At 37.0% G+C, this 16,630-nt stretch overlaps 1 protein-coding gene across 5 annotated transcripts in view; it reads right to left on the reverse strand.

The window, feature by feature from the left end:
- LOC106087547 (phospholipid-transporting ATPase ID) overlaps window positions 1–16,630 on the reverse strand; it is a 203,585-nt gene that overhangs the window by 17,867 nt on the left and 169,088 nt on the right. For 3 of the 5 annotated variants that reach the window (XM_013252623.2, XM_013252624.2, XM_013252619.2), the window contains 6 exons: window positions 12,147–12,650; window positions 5,911–6,201; window positions 5,669–5,842; window positions 1,003–1,279; window positions 783–935; window positions 361–532 (listed from right to left, as the gene is read on the reverse strand). In XM_013252623.2, coding sequence (XP_013108077.2) covers window positions 361–532; window positions 783–935; window positions 1,003–1,279; window positions 5,669–5,842; window positions 5,911–6,201; window positions 12,147–12,650 — 1,571 coding nt within the window. The remainder of the gene's footprint in view (window positions 1–360; window positions 533–782; window positions 936–1,002; window positions 1,280–5,668; window positions 5,843–5,910; window positions 6,202–12,146; window positions 12,651–16,630) is intronic. The other 2 variants (XM_013252620.2, XM_013252621.2) reach the window with 2 other exon arrangements.

Below are 16,630 nucleotides of genomic sequence, written 5' to 3' on the forward strand. Positions count from 1 at the left end.
ATAATCAAAAAACTAAACTCAACATAAAATTTTGTTAGATACCCAAAAAAAAACAAAAAAAAAATGTTTTTTAAACGCAATTTCTAAACTAAAACACAAGAGAAGGTGGTACCAAAAACTCAAAAAATGCAAAATCTAGAAAGTGTTTTCCAACAACAAACAAAAAAGAGCAACTACTGCCAAAGTAAGAAAAAAAAAACCAAAAATCATTAAAAAAAAGAAAAAAGTCTAGATTTATAAAAGTTATTAAAAAAAATATGGAAAAAGTGTAAACGAAGAAATTTTTGGAAATTATTTGATTGGCTTGGAATTGATTTGAGAAAAAAAGAGAGGAAGGAAGATGATATGGTTTCCCTCTACCTGTCCGGTTCGCCCTTATTACGCTTATTAATGTCTTCATCATCCCACCTAAAGGTGACAACCGATATAGCCGGAGGCGGTGGAGGTGAAATCTGGGACATTTTTACAGCTGTCATGTTAGCCTCCTGATTGTGAGCTCCATTTAAATTAAGACTTATAGATGAGTTGAGAGCTGCAAAGAGAAAATGCAATTATAAGAATTGGCTCTTTGAACATTTTATAACTACGTTCGAATTAGCGATATGTGGACGAATTACATCGGTAAAATTTTAGTTAAGCTGTTTGGATTCCAATAATTTTTTTTTTTCAATTTTTTCAAAATTTTCAAATTTTGATTTATATTAAATTTATTAAATTAAATTTTCATTCATTCAATATGAAGCTGTAATTCGTCGTCTGATTTCTCCATTTTGTCAACTTACGTGCTGGCCTAAAACGATTTACTATTCGTATTGACTCTTTGAACTGTCTTAGCTGCTTTTCCACCTCTTCCAGTGTGCTGCCATCAACGATGAAAACATCGGCCAAATCATCCGTGAGTAATTGACATGAATAACCAATATTTATGGCGGTTTCTGTTCCAATTGAAATGGGCCAATGTCAAAAATGATTATTTTCAATAATGATTTTTCTGTTACCTACCCTGCTTGTCACCGGTTAATACCCAAATTTTAATGCCTGCCATTTGTAAATTGGCTATGGTTTGAGGTACTCCATCCTGAAGTTTATCCTCAATGGCTGTAACGCCCACCAGCACCAGTTCGCTTTCCACCTCCTCATAGAGGACTCCCAACTTGTCCTCGCGATTATCCAAAGATATTGAAGCGTCCATGTGACGTTTACTCCAGTCTTCATAGAAATCCTTAGACAATTGTCTTTCAGCCAGTACAAGCGTACGTAAACCTTCGCCAGCGAATTTCTTGAAAGGGAAAAAAGCAGTCAGAATTAAAAAAAGAAATTAATTTAATTATAAAATTTAAATAATTGCCAAATATCTAGGTATATTGTAGGTAGGTAATGTTTTTTATGTGCCCAGGCACTGCTGTGGGCATTATCTGAGAACTTTAAATGGGGAAATACCGACAAACCAGTTGGAAAATATTGTCAAAAACTTAAAAATACCAGATCAAAGCCTTTGGTGAAAATTGAACCCACGACCCCCCATACTGGTACACCGAGTTCGCTACCAGTTTAGCTTGCAGAGTTCTTAGGTAGTATATATAAAGTATCCTAAATATTTTTATACCCACCACCGAAGGACGGGGGTACTTTCATTTAGTCATTCCGTTTGCAATTCATTGAAATTTCCACTTCGGACTCTATATATTTTTGATCGTTGTAAAAATCTAAATCGATCTAGCCATTGCCGTCCAACAGCTGAATTCACGCTACAGGATATTCAGCTGAAACTTTGGACAAATAATTGTTTTGTCCATACACGCAAAGAAATCAAACAGTTGGAACATTTTTACGACAAACAAAATACTTGTATCACGAAATTTTGCTTTTATAGTAATCGTGTAATTTTTGCTTTCAACATACCAAACGTTAGCCATAAACGTAGTAATATTGAACGTAAACAACTTTGTAAAAAGACCTTCCTTTTTTTGCAAAACCGAAAACTCTTTAATTGCAACAGTGCTTCGATAGCCGCAAACAATTATTCGTGTACTGGACCAATAATTATTCTCGTGTGTCTCTACTACTAGAGAGAAAGGGTGAGTATTTGATCGTATAGATCAGTGGTTCGCAATAATACTCACTCTATTGCACATTACTTTGTACGTACATAAGAAAATGATCCCAAGCAGACCCATAGGCTTGCAAATAATTGCAATTGTGTGCTCGTTACTATACTCGGCGACTTTTTATACCCAAAACCATAGGGGGTATATTAATAGTCATTCAGTTTGTTACACCTCGAAATATGGATCTGCGACCCTATAACGTATGGGGGTATACTAATATGCGTCTGAGACCCCATAAAGTATATATATTCTTGATCGTTGTGACATTTTGTGTCGATCTAGCCATGTCCGACCGTCCGTCTGTTTGTCGAAAGCACGCTAACTTCCGAAGGAGTAAAACTAGTCGTTTGAAATTTTGCACAAATACTTCTTATTAGTGTAGATCGGTTGGGATTGTAAATGGGCCATATCGGTCTATGATGTGATATAGCTGCTATATAACCCGATCTTGGATCTTGATTTCTTGAGCCACTAGAGAGCGCAATTCTTATCCGATTTAAATGAATTTTGCACGGCGTGTTTTGTTATGATATCCAACAACTGTGCGAAGTATGGTTCAAATCGGTCCATAACCTGATATAGGTATCATATAAACCGATCTGGGGACTTGACTTCTTGCGCTTCTAGAGGGCGCAATTTCTATCCGATTTGGCTGAAATTTTGCATGACGTATTTTATTACGATTTTCAATGCCAAATAAGGTGAAAATCGGTTCAAAACCTGATATAGCTGCCATATAAACCGATCTGGGATCTTGACTTCTTGAGCCTTTAGAGGTCGCAATTATTATCCGATTTTCCTGAGATTTTGTACGACAGATCCTCTTATGACCATCAACATACGTGTTTATTATGGTCTGAATCGGTCTATAGCCTAAATCGATCTCTCTATTTTACTTCTTGAGCCCCCAAAAGGGCGCAATTCTTATCTGAACCGGACCATATCTTGGTATTGCTCTAACAGCAGAGCAATTTTTTTCTTTTTTCCTTTTTTGCCTAAGATTCGACACGGCCGATCTTAGCACGCTTTTACTTGTTTTTTTTTTATAATTTCCAACAAACGTGGTATGTACGGTCCAAATCAGTCGATAACCTTTTTTAGTTCCTATATAAACCGATGTCCAGATTTGAATTCTTGAACTCCTGAAAGCCGCTCTTCCAAAACTCGTGTCAAGTATGGCCCGAATCATTTTATAACCTGATATAGCTCCCACACAAATCGATCTTCCGATCTGACTTCTTGAGCCCCTAGAAGCCTTAGTTGTTGTCTGATTGAGCTGAAAGATTTTGCACGAGCTGTATTGTAAAGACTTCCAACAACCCTGCCAAGTATGGTTCAAATCAGTATTTAACCTGGCATAGTTCCCACAGAAACCTATCTCCCGATTTGACTCCTCAAGCCCCTAGAGAATAAAAACCCACCAATTATGGTAGAAACCTATCAAAAACGGGAACTCTGATTGCAACCAAATTGTTTGCAACGCTAAGAAGGAGAAGAGCTACACCCATCGATAAGCATACGGATCGGCTTAGAATCATGTCCGTATGTCTGTCTGTCTGTCCATGTATTCTTGTAATCAAGGTACAGGTTGTATTTGTTGTCCGATTTTCACAAAATGTTGCACAAGTCTCTTTTTTGGTCCAACAACGAACGCTATTTTGAAAAAAAATCGGTCCAGATTTAGATATAGCTCCCATATATATCTTTCATCCGAGGTGCCCTTTTAAAGCTGTAGAAGCCACAATTATGGTCCGATCCTTACAAAATTTGGCACCGAGTGTTTTTTTAATGTCCCGATATGTGTGCAAAATTTTATTAAAATTCGTACAGATTTAGATATAACTCCCAAATATCTCTTTCATCCGATATGTCCTTTTAAAGCCAAATATTGGTCCGATCTTTACCAAATTTTGCATGATATGTTTCATGTGACGTCTTAATAAGTGTGCAAAATTTCATATAAATCATCCGATTTGACCTATTAAGGCTGTAGAAGGCACAATTTTGGTCCGCTCTTCATCTAAATCGGTTCAGATTTAGATATATCTCCCATATATAACTCTCATTTGATTTGACCTATTAAGGCTGTAGAAGGCACATTTTTGGTCCGATCTTTATCAAATTTGGTACGAACTGCTTTTGTTATGTCCCAATATGTGTGCAAAACTTCATAAAAGTCGGATCAGATGTATATATAGCTCCCATATATAACTTTCATCCGATATGGTCTTTTAAGGCTGTAGAAGGCACAATTTTGGTCCGATCTTAAGCAAATTTGGCACGAAGTGCGAAGTGATAGTATGTGTGCAAAATTTCATCAGAATCGGATCAGATTTATATATAGCTCTTTTATATATACTTCATCCGATATGCACTTTTTAAGCTGTAGTAGCCACAATTTTGGTCCCATCCTTACAAAATTTTGCAGGAGATGTTTTATTTGACGTCGCACTACATGCAAAAAATTTCATCAAAATCGAATCAGATTAAGATAAAACTCCCATATATATCTTTTATGCGTTTCGACTTTTAGGGCGTAGAATCCACAATTTTCGTACCATCGTAAGAAAATCGTAGAAAATTCGATATGCAAAATTAAAGTCTGACTAAATTTTGATATAAGTGCTGTATATTAAAAGTATTACGTAGACTCGATTTCTTTAGAGACAAAATAAATGTTCTGGATGGTGGGGGGCTCGGTCTCAGTTGCGCCACCTGTCTACGTGCCTGGCTGGCATATAGATCGATCTCCCATTTAAGGCCTTGAGTAGTACTAGACCCCTACATATCCTTCCCGATTATGGGGCAGATCGGACCATTTTTTTTATAACTGTCAAATATAAGGCTCGTTAATTAACCGATTTCCTGAAATTTGGAGAAGTTAGTTATTTTAGAGCCATCGGCGTCCTCGGCGAATTTATTCTTAATGGGACTATATTTTGACATAACCATAAATTTTCCATCGGATTTTAACGAAATATGGGCAGTATATATCCGATACTACCTGTGCTGTTATATGGTTCTGAAGCATGGGTACTTGTGAAAGCAGATGGGGCAGTACTTGGAGTATTTGAGAGAGAGAGATTCTTCGTAAAATATATGGACCAGTTTGCGTTATTGGAGAACCACGAACTGTATGAGCTTTATGACGACGATAGCGTAGTTACACGCATCAAACGGCTGCGTTGGCTACCAGAATGGATGAAGAAGCTCCAACAAAGAAGTCTTTTGAAGGCAAACACGGTGGTACACGCAAACCGGGAAGACCAAAAGCCCGATGGAAAGAGAGACACCTCGAAACTTGGTGTCAGAGATTTTAGAATGAGCGCAGAAGATCGAGGCGCTTGGAACGCTATTATACTTTCGGCTAGTGGAGCAAATATTTTGCCATAGCCAATTAAAGTAAGTAAATATATCCGATGTGGTAGGCATCCACAGTTCAACCCGGCCGTGCGTTTTTACTTGTGTTGCCTAAGAAAGTCAAACCATTTTGGGTCGGTAACTAGTAAACTTTAGTCTAATTTGACATTTCCCACACAGTATTGGGAATATTGACTTACATTTAAATGATCTTGAGTACGCGCTTTCATTTCATGTTGGCTGGAGCTCAGTCTATCATAAATGACGCTGTCAGCACCTTTGCAATAGAGAAAAATGTTATCTCCCTGCCGCAATATGACCGACATACGTTTGCGGACATTGTTAAAGTCCAGAATATGCAGTAATTCATATTCCTGTAAATAAAAAAAAGCACCAAAATTATAACACCAATGTCTTATTTAGATTTTCAAAAGTTTCCTACCTCTTTGCGGCCCATTACCTCAATGGTAATGCCCGTCGGTGTTCTAGAGCGAAAAACAAAACCAAAGTTTCGCGCCGCTGAAACCAAAGCGGATTCATCGGGACTCTGGGCCTGATATTCCAAGCGTCCTTCAACATATTCTGGCATTACAGTGTGACACAAGGCCAGCAGACGAAAGAAATTGTGGGCATGTTCTTCATCGGAACGAACCGCATCTAGCAGTGATCGATCGTACCAACGAAATTCTGGTTCATATTCTGGATTCGCTGAGAAATCTACAGGTGCAATATCCTGTTGTGGTTTTTAAGAAGGGAAAAAAAAAACAAAGTGAAGATCAAATGAAAGGTCTCTACCATATTAATAATGATACATACTAAATATGGAATATATAAGGCAATATTTAGAGTAGCAGTAGAATAGTAGTAGTAGAAGTATTAGTAGTATGGTCCATTTATAGCAGTGTCATTATGTATACAGCAGCGTTTATTTATTATCATATCTATGTCATGTATGAGGTTATACCAAAACTACTTATGATTTATTACAAAACGAAACTTCGTTATAGAAATAGACACGTTTTCATGGGCAACATGCATATGGTCTTTTACAATCATGCATTTTTATAAAAGCTTTAGGTATATCTTAAAATTAAGAGTTTTATATTTAAGATATTTGGAAATATTAATATTTTTATAGCCATTATAAATCCAATGTTTCTCTTCAACAATTTTGCCGAATAAAAAGCCTGCTTAAACCATATTAAAGCAACTGAAAAACGTTGTTTAAATATAAATAAAAACATCTATAACCAAAACCATATATACCACAACACATATTAGCTACGGAGTAATGATCAAAAAGTTAGTCTCAGTTTAAACCAAGTTTACATTTTTAGTTTAACTCTCATTTAGCTTTAACTCAAAACTAATGACTTAACGAAATGACAAAAATCACAAAAAACCCAAGATGAAAAATAAGACTTGTCAATAAAAACTTGTTAAAAAAAATGTATCAACCGAGCTCCACAATATTTTGCACTACGATTATTTCTATAACTCCCACAATATGTCTGGATTTTGGTCCAAGTTCTACATTTCCAATTTAATCAAATTTTTTGGATCAATTATGGATGGCAACCTTAGTTCAATTGCGTTGTATGTCAGTTGACAAATTTTTATTACGGATGGCAACTTTGAACTGAGGTTGCCATTGTCAATTGCTAAAAATGGGATTTTTCGTGTTCAAATTGTTCACTTGTTATACCCTCCACCATAGGATGGGGGTATACTAATTTCGTCATTCTGTTTGTAACACCTCGAAATATTCGTCTTAGACCCCATAAAATATATATATTCTAGATCGTCATGTCTGTCCGTCTGTCTGTCGAAAGCACGCTAACTTTCGAAGGAGTAAAGCTAGCCGCTTGAAATTTTGCACAAATAATTTTTATTGGTGTAGGTCAGATGAGTATGTAAATGGGCCAAATCAGTCCATGTTTTGATATAGCTGCCATAAAAACCGATTTTGGGTTTTGACTTCTTGAGCTCCTAGAGGGCGCAATTCTTATCCGATTTGGCTGAAATTTTGCACGTGGTTTAAGTACGGCTCAAATCGGTTCATGTTTTGATATAGCTGCCATATAAACCGATCTTGGGTCTTGACTTCTTGAGCCTCTAGAGAGCGCAATTCTCGTCCGATTTGACTGAAATTTTGCATGTAATGTTTTGGTATTACTTCAAATCGGTTCATAATCGTGTATAGCTGTCTTGGATAAACCGATCGTGGGTCTTGACTTCTTGAGCCTCTAGAAGGCGCAATTCTCATGCGATTTGACTGAAATTTTGCACGTTGTGTTTTGATATCACTTCCAACTGTTAAGTATGATTCACTTCCAAATGTTAAGTATGATTCCTATGTAAAGTATGATTCAAATCGGTTCATAATCTGATATAGCTGTCATATAAACCGATCTTGGGTCTTGACTTCTTGATATTTTAGAGGGCGCAATTGTTATCCGATTTGGCTGAAATTTCGCATGGCGTGTTTTGTTATGATTTCTTATATCTGTGCTAAAAATGGTTCAAATCAATCCATAACCTGTTATAGCTGCCATTTAAACTGATCTGGGATTATGACTTCTTGAGCCTGTAGAGGCCGTAGCGATTATCAGATTTGGCTGAAATTTTGTACAACGTCTCCCATGACCTTCAACATACGTGTCAAATATGGTCCGAATCGGTTTACACGATCCCTCTATTATACTTCTTGAGTCCCTAAAGGGGGTTATTCTTACTCGAATTGGCTGAAATTTTGCACAATGACTTCTATTACAGTCTCCAACATTCAAGTCAATTATGGTCCGATTCAATTATTTTCTTTTTCTTTTGTTTGTCTAAAAAGAGATATCGGGAAAAGAACTCGACAAATGGAGGGTATATAAGATTCGACCCGGCCGGACTTAGTACGCTCTTACTTGTTTATTATAATATCGAAACTATCGATACTATCGTTAAGTTCCCATTACCTTTAATTCAAACGGAAATGAAAAGTAAAAATCAAAACCAGAGCGATTTGTGTAGAAGCAATATCAATGCACGGAACGAATAAAACCAAATTAAATAAGTCAGTCGAAAGTCTTAGGGAAATCATTGTACAAAATTTCTGTCCAATCATATGAAAATAGCGCCCTCTATAGGCGCAATGCATCTTAAAAGATACAGTCAGTGTCGAATCGCTTATATTTATTCAATTTTGCAAAAAAAAAAAAATAAATTTGCCAATAGCTGTGATAAGAAATATATCAATCGATATTCAGAAAAAAAAATTATTATTGATAGTGCCATCGATATTTTGCCAACTCTATTCCAAAATCGACAGACGGACAAACGGTACAGAATAGATACGTGGAAGGACGGGCATGGCTAAGCCGCATCAGGAAGCATTTCTGAGTTTAACCGTATCACAGCCACGATTTTGGCTAGGGCACTTTTCATATTTTCACCATAAATGTCATTTAACAATAGAAAGACCAAGATTTGTATATATTGGGTTGCCCAAAAAGTAATTGCGGATTTTTTAAAAAAAAGTAAATGCATTTTTAATAAAACTTAGAATGAACTTTAATCAAATATACTTTTTTACACTTTTTTTCTTAAGCAAGATAAAAGTAACAGCTGATAACTGACAGAAGAAAGAATGCAATTACAGAGTCACAAGCTGTGAAAAAATTTGTCAACGCCGACTATATGAAAAATCCGTAATTACTTTTTGGGCAACCCAATACCTAGTTAGACCAAACCGGTCAATATGATCGGCATAATTATCAGCTGGAATATATTAAGAATTATACAATTTTTTTTATTAAATTACGCTCCTTTATCAAAACTAAATATTTTTCGGTTAAAAAAATATCAATGTATATATTCACAGAAAAATATATAGATTTTTTATATATAAAAATTAATTTGTGTGTGTTTGTGGGTTTCTAACTTTGTGCCGTATAGACTCAAAAACAGCTGAACAGATTTTCTTAAAATTTCCACAGATTGTGTAGGTTGGGCCGGAAGGAGAAATAAGCTATATACTTTTTTCATATTGGAAGGCCCCTTACCATCAAAACTCCAGCCATAATCAAAAGTGGACCGATTGGGACAATATGGGACTCAAATGAAAGGCATTTGGGAGTAGTGTTTAAGTTCGTCTCAGTGTGGGAGAACTAAAAAAAACTCTGGTTTTTAGAATTAAATTATTTTTTTACTTTATTTTAACTTTATTTTTACTTTATTTTAAGTTAAATGGACGTAGGTAATAGAGATGAATGATCCATCAAATGACGGGGTTGTTCTAGTCGTATCGTTGCCACCTACTGCTGTTAAGATGTAGTTCGTATCGCATCCTGCAGATGCCGTTGTGGAGGAAGTTTTGTTGTTGGAGAACAGATGTCGCTTCAACAAGTAGCGTACGAAAATGAAGTAAGGAAATAGGCACATTGTATGATCATGTCAATAGGGAACTCAAATGAAAGGTATTCGGGAGTAGATTACAAATATGACATTAAAAATGAAGTCCTAATAATGGGGGGCGTCGCAACCCCCCTCAATTGGGGCAATTAGCCAATCATGGCTATATGGGGTTCCAATGAAAGGCATTTTAGAGTACATTACGAATATGACATTCAAGTTTATGTCCAAATATCTGAGGGCGCAGCCGAGCGGGCCGAATTCAGCTAGTATTAATATAAAAGATGTATTCTTACTAAAGTTTTACATCTATTATAGAAAAGTTAATATATCCCAATAAAAGTTTAGAGTTTTTTATTCGAAGGAATTGTGCTTCCTTTTGATTAAAGGGTTCATATATTCATATATTGCGAATTGGGTATTAGTAGTATTTTGATAAAATTTGGCGAATAGTGGTACAATTTTATACAAGGGGTCAACATGACCGGTAAGTCAATCATAGTTATCTACGTAAAAAAAAATTAAATGAAAGTATGCGTTAAACGCAAAGATTACACCGATTTAATAAAATGTTGAATACATTTTCGAACAAAAAAAAAATTGTCTTTGAAGAAAATTTCGAATGAATTTCAAAATCGGTCAAAATTAATGTTTGGTCTTTCTAGTATAGCAATTCGGTGCTCGTTAACGGATAATCATAAAATTTCGTATCCAGCTTATCAAAAATCTCAAAAATAATGTTTGTCTTTTGGAACACTCAAATATACATATCGTTAATCCCAACCTCAAAATTGGTGTCTTATCGTCCGAGTTATTTGATTTCGATTTACGTCGCGATTTCGTGGAACCAAAAACGACGCAAATCGTGGTATTTCTGTACAAGACCCTGGAACCATATAGCAATAGCACATTGTTATATGGTTCCGAAGCATGGATATTTGCAAAAGTGGACGAGGCAATACTTGGAGTGTTCTAGGGAAGATTTATGGACCAATCTGACACAGCTATCATATTTTACAGAAAAACTTCAAATTTAAAGGATGGAAAGGAAGTCCCTGAGGGGGAGTATTCAAGTTTGATTTGTGCTTATAGAAAATTACAAACCCACGATTCAGGACAAGAAATTTATAGGATTCGAGTTTATGCCTATATACCTTTAATGTTTCATTCCAACAAACGCTAATTTTTCGTTAGATGACTTAACATAAGTTCCGTGAAAAATTACAGTTAAAGAGAGTTTTTTTTTACCAATAAAACTCATTTATAGTTTTAAATAAATTTAAAAATAAAAAGAATAGCTACAAAATGGTAAACAATAAAACACTCAATATAAAACTTTCAAACTACACTAAAAGAAAACCAAGGAGAATGATATAGATTTTGGCACAAGACGAAGCTATCAAGGAATATACGAAAATAAGGACACAAATGAAACAATAAACACATGCATACGTGCTGGTGATGTTGGTGGTTTTGGTGGCTGTGGTGGTGGTGGTGTTCGTGATCTTGGCAATTGGTCCAATTGTGAGCGGTGCTTGTGGCAAAAGTGTTAAAAGTGTGCTGAGCTTTATCGTGCGGTGGCGCGTGCGCATAGGCTTGGTGGTGCATTTCGGGTGGTCTCAAAAACCCATTGTCCCGCCTAGTGTCATTGTCGTCCTCATTGTCTTCGTCATCGTTTTCGCCTTCGTCGCTCTCATAGCCAAAGGAGCAACTGCGACAAAAGGGTGCACAAAATTGTGGACAACATTTTGGGGCGGTTTTGGTAGATGGCATTGTCTGTCGCGATAGTTTTGAGGGTCTTGGACGATCATAGCCGCCGTCGGCTATCAAGGGGGGTGTCCGTTGTTCCCCACACGAGGGAAAGCATAAACAGTTCGTTTTACGAGGCGTCCCCGTCGTCGCATTGGTCTTGTGTAAATGAGTGACTACGGACATAGTGCCCGATTTGTCCGACAACGATAACGGTGAGGTGGGTGAAAGTGTGGTTATGGCCAAGACCGTATTATGGGGTTTGGAGCCATTTTTTAGTATAGATCTACTTTGCATTAACATTGTATTCAAATGTAAGGTGGAGCAGGAGGCGGTGGTTTTGGTGATGGCGGTGGTGGCGTCGCCTGCATGGTCGACGTTATTGAATATGGTGAAGGTGTTACTGTGGTGCAGCTGTTGTCTTTTGTTATTGGGATGAGTAGTTGGAATGGTGGTAGTAGTAGTAGTAGTTGGCTTGGCCTTGAAAAGGACCATTTCATTGGTGGCTACATCACCCAGTATCATTACTTTTTCACTGTACGTGGACAGCGTTGAAGCTTGCCTCCCTATGCGCTGCAAGGGGCAGTCGATACGCACTCTCGCCGTACGCATGCGATTTGTTTGTGCTCTGTAGTCGATTGCTGTGGCCTCATCATCACTCCCAACCTCTGGTGCAATTGGTGAACTAGGAGTGCTTAGTGCAGCAGCTTTGAAATGCAAATTTTCCAACGAAGCGCTTGGCTGTACTATGGCAGCTGTCCTAATGGTAGACCCAGTACTGGTACTAATACTGGTGCCACTGTCGATGCTTACTTGCTTATCGCCACAGCTACTGCTGGTGGTGCTATGCTCCTCCTGCATTTTGGAAGACAGACTGGTGCGGGCGGCTGCATTCGTTGTTGTTGGTGAGCTAACAAAATGCACATCGACTTTGTGCAGGCGTTTTGACGAAGACATTCCATCCCCATTCATTTGGGAATCGTCTTTCTTTAATGTGCTCTTCTTGCTACTTTGGCTAGTATCGATATCACTCTATAATTATTTAAATAATTGCAAAAATAATTTTGAGGTTCTTTCTAAAACACGTTGGGGGAGGAAGGAAATGTTTTCTTTGTTTTTCGAATAAAAATAAAATTAACGTTTGAAACATTTTAAGCTCAAGTCTATGATATAAATCTTTTGATATTTACTAAAATGAAATATTTGTTGATCTTAAATCAAAGTATAAGTTTTCCTTAAATAAATGTAAAATGTCGGCATACAACCTACCACCATATAGGATGCAGGGTATATTAATTTGGTCATTCCATTTGCAACACATCCGAATATCTATTTTCGACACTATATAAAATACACAGGGTAGCTGATACAAAGCGTTACCAAGTTTACACTGGTATATCTGTCAAAGTAGAACGCATGGTATTTGACAGTTGCATAATTATAGTTTTATATTGTTTACAGAAGCCAAGGTATTTACTTTGGAGTTATTCGATGGTGAAGTTCAAGAGTAATAGGATGATTGCATCATAGTTGGCAGGAAAACCACAACTGGCCACTGTTGGTGAATTTAAACATCTTAAAGTGAACAAAATGTTTGTATATCGTACCACAACCCGTTATAATCATATTGATATTGTTTCCTAATGCCTTGGTGGTGGTCCTAAAAAACTGCAACAACACTTGAAATTATGCGGCAGGTGAATGCTCGGATTCAACGAAATCCACGCAGTAGTAACGCAAAAAAGTTAAGACTCAAAAGAGCAAAGGAGTTGCTGTGCTTGCACGAACGTGAATTTCCGAACTACTAATTTTCGAATTGAGCTATTTGTAATCTCCCAAAATGGTCGTGTTCATTTAACCGAAAGAACATACGAGAATTTGGCCTCTACTAAAGGACACGCGAAGTAATTTTCCAAATTTTCCATTTTCCGTCAAAGTAAATGCGACTTTTTACAGGGAAAACATTTTGGAAGCTGCTTTGGGTCCGTGGGCAAAATAATAAAAACATATTTTTACAAAAATGAGGTCTTTTGAATTGGTAACACTTTGTGTCAGCTACCCTGTATGTATACTCATAACGATGCCCATGTGTCTGTCCGTCCATCAGTTGTAATCACGACCATAAAAATTTAAATTTTTAAGTGAAATTTGAAACAGATGAATATTTTTTACGCAAACATTAAGTTCTTGAGTGGGCCGAATCGGTACATAATTGGAAAAACTACCGTACAGACAGATCTTTCAATTAAGAGTTTTGAGCACGTAAAATTAACATATACCATCAGATTTTTCTGAAATTTAAAACAGAGAGTTTAACTAGTCCATCGATATTCGAACCGAATATATCCATATTAGACCATATTTAGATATAACTGTCATACAGAACGTTATATCGATTAGGAGTCTTAAGCAAAAACAAGTAAAAGCGTGCTAAGTTCGGCCGGGCCAAATTTTGGGAACCCACTACCATGGATTCTGATAAAATTAGGGAGCTTTATCTGGTTATATACCTACATGGACCGTACTTAGCACAGTTTTTGAGAGTCACAACAGAACTCTATATGCAAAATTTCAGCCAAATCGGATAAAAATCACGGCTTGTAAGGGCTCAAGGAATCAAATCGATAGATCGGTTTATATGGGAGCTATATCATGTTCTTGAATGATGTGGGCTCAAAATGTCAAATCGGGAGATCGGTTTATGTGGGAGCTATATTAGGTTATAGACCGATTTGGACCGTAATTAACACAACCGTTGGAAGACATAACAGTACACCATGTGTAAAAATTCAGCCAAATCGGACAAAAATTGTGGTTCCCATGGGCTCAAAAAGTCAAATCGGGAGATCGGTTTGTATGGGAGCTATATCCAAATCTGAACCGATATGGCCCATTTGCAATCCCCAACGACCTACACCAGTGTAAAGTATATGCGCAAAATTTCAAGCGGCCAGCTCTACGCGTTCGGCCGCTATCTTGATTTCGACAAACGGATGGAGATGGCTAGTTCGAATCAAAATGTCGAGACAATCAAGAATATATATACTTTATGTGGTCCTAGATCAATATTTCGAGGTGTTACAAACGGAATGACGGAATGATTAGATACCCCCATCCTATGGTGGTGGATATAAAAAAAATCGAATTTATTGTGCGATTTCACTTTCACAGCATAGCGTGCAAAACAGCTTGACTTATAAGTACATTAAAGTGGGTCGCATGTTGTCATTCATCTAAAGACTGCATACACTAAAGGGGTCTACAATTGTAAAAAGGAGGCCTTGGCGCAGAGGTTAACATTTCCACTTATGACAACTAATTTTTGGGTCCAAAATGGATGAATGCTTTTTTATACCCACCACTGAAGGACGGAAGTATATTCTTCTTGCTATTCCGTTTGCAACATATCGAAATATTAATTTTAGACTCTATAAAGTTTGTATGTTCTTGGTCGCTGTAAAAATTTAAGAAGATCTAGCCATCTTCGTCCGTCTGCCTTATTACATAGGCAGAATATGTTCGAAGATGGGTTATATGGGACTACATTTTACATTTAGACCGCTCTTCAGTTTTAAGGTCTTAGAGGTCAAAGCGGCTTTCATGGTCCGATCTCGCTAAAATTTGGCAGAGCGACTTGTTTTAGGCGTCTTTACATCTGATATAAGTTCTTGGACTTATAAAAGACGCAATTATTACACACTATCACTGAAACGGCGACTTCCATTAGACCCTCCGTCATCCTTACCGAGTATGGTCTAAATCGGACAAGATTTGAATAAAGCTGTCATTTATACCGATCTCCTGACTTAAGGTTTTGAGCCCCATCTATTACACGATTCCGTTAGAATTAAGTCCAGTGGGCTGTGTGAGCTCCTTCGACGTCCGTGCCGAGATCCTGTGACCAGAATTTTTTTTGGGGGGGATGTTAGTTTTTTTGCGCCTCATTGTAGCTCCAAATCGATTTTTTTCTAAATGTTGAAAAAATATTCGGTGGTGATCGGGTCCCTTTGCCTCCTTTTTCTACGTCGGTGGACCCGAAGTATTTCCCGATCTCCCGTTTGAAGTTCTTTTACCCATAAATGGCGTATGTTTTAACCAATTTAGCTGATATTTGGTACGGTAAATTGTATTAGACCCTTATAGGCCTTTGCCGAATATGGTGTAGATCGGAACATTATTGGATACAGCTTCCATTTACACCAATTTCCTGATTTTTAGTCTAGATCCCATATAAGGCCAATCATTGGCCGATATCGATGAAATTTGAAACAATGAGTTGTGTGAGACCTCGACATACGAAGCGAGTTTTTCCCAGATGGAACCATATTTCGATATAGTTGTTTCATAAACGGCGATTTTTTATCGAATCTTGACTTTATGCGCTTAATTTATACAAAGATATATTCGAGGTGGTAGGTAATGGGTTTTAACATGTTTATTTTATATTCGAAATAAATTTCAAATCGATGATTTACTTGAATATTTTTTTCAATATAAAGTTAAAATTATAGTTCGAGATTTTTGACTGCAATACCTGACCCACTCTTATGTACAATTACAAAACGTGCCTTATCTTCCTTATGAGAATTTCTAAGTACAACTGACTCACTTCGCCTGTGGAGAATACTCAAAGTATGTGACATTTTTCTCAAAGCATTGATGACAATCTTGACCAATACAGGGTTATGCAAAAGATTTCATAAAATATTGCAAATACCAAACCAAGAACCAACTGGCTCTTACGAGGGTGATCTCAAAAGTAGCCGACCTCACATATAGATGGCGGTAGTGGTATGAAAATAAAGTGGTAAGTGAAAGTGGTAACCTTCTAACACATGTGTTTAGGTTTTAAACACTCCACCATAGGATGGGGTATACTAATTTCGTCATTCGATTTGTAACATCTCAAAATATTCTTCTAAAGCCTAGTACTGACTTCGACTTATAACGCATGGTAAAAAATTTATAAAAATGGTGACGTAGAAAATGCGAACACAAAAATGGTACTGAGT

This window comes from Stomoxys calcitrans, chromosome 4 (genome assembly GCF_963082655.1).
Source record: "Stomoxys calcitrans chromosome 4, idStoCalc2.1, whole genome shotgun sequence".
Classification (NCBI taxonomy): domain Eukaryota; kingdom Metazoa; phylum Arthropoda; class Insecta; order Diptera; family Muscidae; genus Stomoxys; species Stomoxys calcitrans.